The sequence below is a fragment of the Cynocephalus volans genome, chromosome X, assembly GCF_027409185.1.
Source record: "Cynocephalus volans isolate mCynVol1 chromosome X, mCynVol1.pri, whole genome shotgun sequence".
NCBI classification, from domain to species: Eukaryota; Metazoa; Chordata; class Mammalia; order Dermoptera; family Cynocephalidae; genus Cynocephalus; species Cynocephalus volans.
In genome coordinates, this window is record NC_084478.1 from 154,107,032 (window position 1) to 154,114,967 (window position 7,936).

The 7,936-nt window shown below is 50.6% G+C and overlaps 1 protein-coding gene across 1 annotated transcript in view; it reads right to left on the reverse strand.

Annotated features, from left to right (window-relative positions):
* FGF13 (fibroblast growth factor 13) overlaps positions 1-6,324 on the reverse strand; it is a 513,728-nt gene extending 507,404 nt beyond the window's left edge. Inside the window, exons 1-2 of the mRNA XM_063083445.1 lie at positions 6,229-6,324; positions 5,388-5,600 (exon numbers count right to left, since the gene is read on the reverse strand). Of these exons, the coding sequence (XP_062939515.1) occupies positions 5,388-5,436 (49 nt within the window). The 5' untranslated portion in view covers positions 5,437-5,600; positions 6,229-6,324. The remainder of the gene's footprint in view (positions 1-5,387; positions 5,601-6,228) is intronic.
* Positions 6,325-7,936: the final 1,612 nt, after the last annotated feature.

Sequence of the window (7,936 nt, forward strand, 5' to 3'; positions counted from 1 at the left end):
CCAAATGTTTATTACAACCCAGATCCCTTAATAAAATAGTCCTTCATTTTCCCATCATGCCCCAAGAATCAAGAGTTTATCTCATTTCTAATAAGAACCCCCCATTTTCAGGATTAATACCCTGGAAAACACTGCTTTGGGGAGAAAAAAAAAAGTGGTCAGACAATTCGAGGAGAAATTGGACTTGAAGGCTGGAGTGATGATCATAATGATTACTACATATTATTTCACTTTTTATTAGGAAATTAGTGCATTTACCTGGAAATCCACAACCCTAAGAAATGTTTCATCAAGATATGACATTCAACAAAGTGATAAGATGCCCTGTTAAAAATGTCAGAAATAAGATTCAACTGAGTTTGTACAACTGATATATCACAAATGGATAACCTACATTTTAAGTTGATAGAGACTGTCTAAGATGAACCATGTTACACAGGAAAATGTGCCTGAAATCCACTCCTTAGCCTGTGCTACTAAATCCTGGTGATGACGTGTCTTCTGGATAGGGAGACGTAAATTGGTGACTGCAGAAAATGTGTTATGCGGAATTTGTGCTCTGTACTAATTGGTGAAACCATATTATGTGCCTAATCTTCACATTTCAAAGGTAATGTTAAGCTTAGAGAAGTAACAAACATGTAGAATCTCCTCCACCCACTGTATTTTAATTCATGTGGGTTTTTTTCTCCGTAAATTGTTTAATGTTGGCAATTTTTTTCAATTCCTTTTAAATTTCTCAACTCCAAAAATATAAGCCATAATGAAGCAGACACTAGAAAGCCTTTTTATTGGATATATTTGAAGAGCTGCGACACATTCCGGTTGTTCTGCGTTGATTGTAATTCCCAGAATGAGGAGTTGATTTGGACATAAAACAGCACAGCTGCAAAGAGACCTGGAATGCTGTTTCCTCTCCCTACTCACTGCCTCACAAATTAGCCCTCCAGCTTCCCACCCAAACCCTGATTCCAAGTATCTCCCCAGTTCTGACCCTGTCCTCAAGGTCACTGTCACAGGCATGGACCTTGATCCTTTCTTTCACCCACAGTTCACTTTCTGTTTCTCACCCAAGTCCCACTCTCACTCCAATGTCACACACATCTCCAGCTCTAGGATGAATCCTAACCCGTTTTAATGATTTAAACTGCACTCAAAAGAGACTTAGAGGAAGCAGTACTGAGCTAGGGAGAAGATATAATACCCCTAACCCACGCCCCAACTTGCTCCCCCTTCTAGCTTCAGCCTCTGTCAATAAAGAAGCTGCACACCATTAGATATAATAATGAAGAGGATTTGGGGACACTGTGCACTCATCTCCTGCACCTATCCTCAAGAACACACTATCATTTCTGATTAGAGATCTCTCTGGCCACACTCCCTCACCAAAGCTGTGATCACCATCTTCAGTACAGAAGAGACTGAGTGGCTTATGACACTGTCCATAAAACCTCAGGTCCATGATGACAAGGTGAAAGAGCAAATCCCTACGTGAGTAATAAATTATGATTGTTATTTTTTAATGAAAGGTCACCAACATTATAATTCCTTGTCAGTAAAATACCTCTAAACACCTGCTTCACTTGTCCTAAACCTGAGAAAGACACTTGACAGAACCTATTATAGTAAACCACCAAGACCAAGATGATCTTTTGGAATGGCATGCAGGGCTCAAGCCTTGATATGCTGGCTGCCTGGCCACAATGCTCTGTCCTTCTGAGGTTTGGTAGGAAGGCTGCTGGCAAAGGCCAGGAAGTGAACAGAAAGTGAGCTGTGGTCATAAATGCATGTAGGCACCACAATCCATTACAGCAACAGCTGTGCGAGTGGCTGGCTTCTTGGACTATGCATGGAATCATCCTCCATCGTCCAGCAGCCAGCATGAGCCCAGGCTGATGCTAGTGTTGTCACACTGAGAGAAGCCACAGCCAACGTGGCCTTGAAAATTGCCTTGATCTGGTGACTCTCCAGGCTAAGCACAAAGGAAAGGGTTGTTGAAAAAACACACCCAACTTCAAACGCGTAGCTACAAACCAAATAACAGTTTTGAAATCGAGAATTGGCTAGCACTTTTACTCATTCCAGAAAAGATTTGGCTTTATATGTAGCAGGCTACAAGTTTTCCAATGCCACAGGAACACAGTTGCAGTAAACCAGACACAGCCTTAACTGAGTGCTTCTCCAACAGAAAACTGCTGAAAAGATCTTAATGTGACAAGGTAGTGAATCAAAGCTAATATCTGCTTGAACAACCAAATGTTCGGTTTTCTTCCCTGAAATGAAAATAGATCTTCCCATTTAGGAGCTGTGTGACACAAACTATACACACCTGCCAATTTTGAAGTTTGTGCAAAGCATAAATACATACACAAAAGGTGACTGGCTATACAAGAGGCCTTTTTAATAGTTTCCAACAGAATCAAGATCCCTGCCCCCTTCCCAAAGAGAACAGTCTATCTTGTCTGTCTACAATTGAAAAGGTTATCAAAAAGATCACTGTCCCTCACTGGTCTTAACCTCAATGAGTTGAAGAAAATGTCACTTAAAAAGACAATCAGCAATGTACGCAGCACAAAATAAATGACTGACTACCTTCTATCTGCACTTTAAAAACTCTAGAAACGCTGTACTCTATGATAATCTTTTATGTAGTTATGATAGGTTGTGGGCATGAGCCCCAACTGATGGGGTTGGAGGCTGAATTTAAACAAGCAGTAGGCTATGAAAACAGATTATAAAATTCACTCAAACTTTTATGAAATTGATTTGATTCAATCATTTGTCACAGCATTGTTCAAAATTAAATGTGTGTGATATGCAAAGTATCTATTAAATGTTTGTCTTACTATATTACGAAGAATATGCTAAGGAGTTCCTTAGCTTAAAAAAATTCAAAGATGACCTACATATGAAAATTTGTAAATAATCAAACCTCTTCATGAATATGGCCAACACAAATAAACTTTATTGGCTAAAAAGATGAATAGACCTGGTATCTTTCATCTCTAACATAAAACGTTGTCTTTAAAATTTATTCATATAAAACTTTTCACATACATGAAAAGAGAAAATAATCATGACTATTATGAATTCACTATTTTGAAAATGCTCTAGATTCAACAACCAACAGAAAGGCTGAAATGGCAATCTTCCTCTTAGCAGCCATAAAATCCCTATCTCCTAAGGAAAGTAAACTCCCTTCTTAAAAGTTGCCTTATAAAATTCCTTTAATTTGTTCTAATTACAACCATAATTCCAAGTGCTAATTACACAATTCCTCAAAAGAGTTACGTGGTTTCAAATGTGGTGAGTCGACATAACAAAATACTGACATATGCCTAACAAAAATTTTCATTATTGAGTTATAAAAACCTGTCCTAATGTATCCAGACTTGTTAATCCACTCTAGACAACTGCAAATTATATTCCTAAAACAGCAACTCATTTTCTGTGAATGAATTTGGTTTCAGGGTGCCTCAAAGGTAGCCTGAAATAAGCCTTAGGTTACCACCTGATGGAAATCAGGAACCAAAGTTCCAGAAACAAACTTGAAATACTTGCAGATTCAGAAGGGGAATGACTTGCCTAGATCAATTTGGTGCTAAAATCTTCAATTGCATTTACTTCTCTGGGCCCGCAGTGGAAAACAAAACCTTTTAATCACCCTTTAAGTCATTTTCCTGTATTATATGAGTGTGTTTGAGGCTCTCCACAATTAGGAAAGCGCTGAAAATTAGGAAATCAGGAAAGCAGCAGTTCTGCTTTACGAAGTTACTCTTTCAATTAATCTGCGCGCCTCAAACAGCCAGCGCCATGAGTGGATTTAAAGGGGTTGAATTCTAGCCTTGAGCCAGGCCGGTGGCAACACCGACCCTTATGACAACAGATCTAAACCCCACCCAAACTTCCCCAGCCTTTCCTCACCTCTTTGCCTAGTTGGAAGCGAACCGGCTCCATTTAGAAACAAGGATAAAGGCCCTGAGCTGAAGACTTTGACAACTTTCCGCGGGGGAGGGCTGGTGCTGCCCTAGAATCTCCCGGGAAAGAAAGCTCTGAGAGATGGGAGAGGCGAGAAGGAGGAGATGAGAAAAGGGAATAGAAAATAGAGTGGGAGGGAAAGGGGCCCGAGGGCTCTGAGAGGAACTGGGGCCCCCGTGAACGAAAGCTGGGGCTCCCCCCCGCTGCAGCCACACTTCTGCAGCGTGGACTCGGCGTGGGTCGCTGCGGTTTAATGCTCCTGGGGCCCTCGGGGCCAGTCCAGCCCACTCCAGCGTCTGCTCTGTGGCCATTCCAGACACTTGCCCCTAAGGAAACTGCTGTTCCCCACTGCTCTTCCACACCCCCCTCTCTGTGCCCCTCTCTGCACACTGGTCTCCAAGCTGCTGTTTCCAGCTTACATTCCGGAGCTACGCGCCGTATCCTCAGCAAGGCAACGGCTAGGACTGGCGAGTAGGGGGTGGGGGAGGACGCCCCTTCCTTTGCCTGAGTTCTCCCTAGCCTGAGCCCCGTTGTGCTGCGCCTCCCCAACCCGCCGGTGGGAGGCCCCAGGCCGAGACGCGCACTCCAGGGGACCAGTGGCCGGGTGCCCGGGTCAAGTGGCTGAACCTCAGCGAGCGGAGGCAGGGGACTGTCCCTTGCCGCGGAGGCCCACTCCCGCTGGGCACTAGTGGCAAGGGGACAACAGCCTTTGTTCTCCCGGGGCTTGGCGAGGCTGCGCTGCCGAGGCGCAGAGCGGGCGGCGCCTGGGCACCGGGATTGCTCACTTTTGCACGCGGCGTGTCGAAGGGTGCAAGCTTCTGCCTTCCCGGGGTGGGTTGGGGGGGCAAGGAGTTGAGGAGTAAGGGGTTTGAGAGGGAAAGGAGCGTGGGGGGAGGGGTTCTGCTTCTCGGCCAGGCTCTTTGTTTGCATTGGGGGCGGGGAGAGGGGGTTGAAGGTGGGTTCGAGCTTGGGTTCTGAGAGCGGGGCAGATTCCTGAGTATGTCACCATGTTGCGCCCGCGCAACACACAAATGCACACTCGCGCACACGCACACACATGTAACTCGCACAGACAGGCGGCCGGCCGGTAGCAGGCAGCGCGGTTCCCGGCGCTCCGGGCTGCAGCAGCTTCGTCTACCCGCAGCGCCACCACGGTGCGTCCAGAGGGGGAGTGGAGGAGGCTGGAGGCACTCGAGGGGCGACCATTCCGCGAGGAAGGAGGGAAAGTGGTGCAAACCCAGACCCCCCCACAGCGGCCCCAGCCCCCCCTCTCTCGCCCGGGGTCGCAGAGGTCACGGGCAGCTTAGGCTCCGGGAAGGAGACAGGGAGCCACCGGAGGGCGGCGCGCACGCGAGGGGACGAGGGAAACCAGGGGAAGGGAAGCAGGCGGACTCGGCAGGCGGGCTTACCCTTAGAAGCATCTTTCTCCTCTTTGGGCTTGGTCACCTTTCCACTCATAGATCCCAGCTTGCTTGACAAGGTTCGCCCAGGAGACGGAAGTCCTCGCCGAGCGGGCCGGACTTGGGAGAGTGCTTAGGGCGGCAAGTCGCGACCGCGAGCTCCCCTCGGTGTGGCTCGGGGCGGAATCCGCTTTTCCCCACCGCTGCCGCCGCCGCCGCTGCCTGCGAAAGAATGGGGAGGAAAGGAGAGGGGTGAAGGAGGAGCCGCCGTCGCCGTCGCCGCCGCCGCGAGCCCGAGCGGCCGGCCGCGCTCAAGAAGTGAAGAGACAAAGCGGCGCGGCGCTTCCTCCGCGCCCCGCGCCCGCCTCTCCTGCCCGCCCGCGGAGAGCCGCGCTCGCCACCCCCGGGGCGGCCGACAGGCGCGGCCGGGACTTCCCGGCTTCGCCGCCGGCCTCCCCGGGCTCCGCGCGGGCCGCGCCGGGAGTTGCCTGGGTGGGCTGCCCGCACACTGGCGGGCTGCTTTCTCCCGCCTCTCCCAATCCGCTGCGGGCCGCCAACTCAATCAAAATTAAACCCCAAGAAAGGTTTAAAAAAAAAATCAAAACAAAGACGAAAATATTCACTTAAAAATAACGAGCGTCCCCGAAAGGGAAATGTTTGAACATGTGACGAGCAACGTGTGAGCCTGTTACACCGCAGAGCCGCGCAGCTTCTCGCCCGCGGGGAATCGGGAGGGCAGGGTCGCCTCTTTCTTTCTTTCTGTTTAACCCGTTTTCAGGTTGCTATTACGTTGCCAAAAGGGGGGCCCGAGTCTGTCGCGGGAGGAGGAGCGGGAGGCGATGGCCCTTACCTGCTCTCTCCCTCTCCCTACACGCACACCCCCTCGGAGCTCGCCCGCTCCCTCGCTCGCGCTCTGCTTCCAAAGAACTCTCGGGTCCCAGAAAGCCGCGAATCAGCCCCGCGGCGCCTTCTATATACACGGCAAGGTGTGGGCACGCGGGGGGCGGGGGCCGCGAGGGCGGGGCCCCATCGAGCCGCCTGCCGGCTGTAGTAAAAGGAGAGCTCGGCAGGGGCGCGCCGACGTCAGCCGGGTTGGCCAAACCCCCGCTAGCCCCGCGGAGTGCGGCTGAGCGTGTCGGCCGGGCGTCCCCCGGACCCTCCGAGGCAGGCAGGGCCCGCGGGCGCCGCTGGAGCGGGATCGCACTATTGGCCGCAGAGATCGAAGCCCCCCCCGCCCACCTCCACCGCTGTTACTCCCTCTGCTCCCAGCGCCTGCCTTCCCGGCTGCGCTGCTGGGGCCCGCGCTGGTCGCCACCTACACTTTGGGGACTCCACTGTTGGCAACTGCTTGCACCGAGCGGTGGAATCTCAGTCCCGGAGCCGGTGACTCTTTGCCTCCTGCCAGCTGTCCAAGTTGAGACAGCCGGGCTGTCGGGGAGGAGAAGGGCGGGCTGGGATCTGGGTGTCACTAGGGGAGAGTGAAACTGACCGCGGCGGCTGCCACCTCCCACCCCCACCCCCACACGCAGGCCCCTCCTCCTAGGGCTGGTCGCTCTGGTTGGCAAACTGGACGCAAAGAGTGCCCACCACCCAGCATGGCCAACCACAGGCAAATGGGGTGAGGTGGGACTGGGGGTGAGTGCTGGATAGGAATAAGTAGTCGCCTGGGGCATGCTTGTGACAAAACCCAGGAAAGGTCCCTGAAGATTAGAACTAGAAGGAAAACTCAAAAATTGTTCTACTGGGGACAGATGGGGAAGGGGGGACCAGGGTAATCAGGAATCAGCCCTCGGAACGTTCGGGGAAACCATTTCCTCGATGGCCCTTTCTGGGAATGCGGATCCCCGGGAGCCTGGTGCTCTGTTGAGGGACTAAGGTGGCCACTAGCAGGACGTGGTCTTCAGAGCCGTCCATTAATCAGACCACAGGCTTCAGCCTGGCCTTGTAGATGGGGTAGCAACTCCCATGCAGAAAATCCGTTTTCCCTGGTCCCACTCAACCCCACCCCCCTCCTTAATTCAGTTTTGTTAATGGCATTAAACCAGGCGAAGAAATCATATAGATGGATTAGTCCTACTGAATCCCAGGCGGTAACTCAATTACAAGAGCCTGCTGCGGCTTTCAAGACCAGGAGCGTGGGCCGCCCCTGCTGCCAGGCCGGGTCTAAAGGTCGGCCACCCTTTAAACTCAATTTGCAGACTCCACCCTCAGTCTGGGAGGAACCCGAGGCCTGTTTTTTCTTGTAAATAATATCTAATAATCTGGACCTTGATGACACAATGCGATTATCCAACCCAGGGTTAGACCATTAATACTAGTAAGTCTGGGAAGAAAGGAATTTCTCTTTGAATGACGGGAATTCACAAGAAGTGGAGACTTGGATGTGTTTAGAGGAAAGGGTGAGGGGAAGCGGGGAAAGTTCTTAAATAATTTGTACCCAATGACGATTACCATTGATTTAGCACCTAACCTGTGCCAAGCAGTGTGCTAAATGTTTCACGTCAATATCTTATTTCATTTTCACAACAGCCCTAAGGAAGTGTTGGTACTGTTATTTC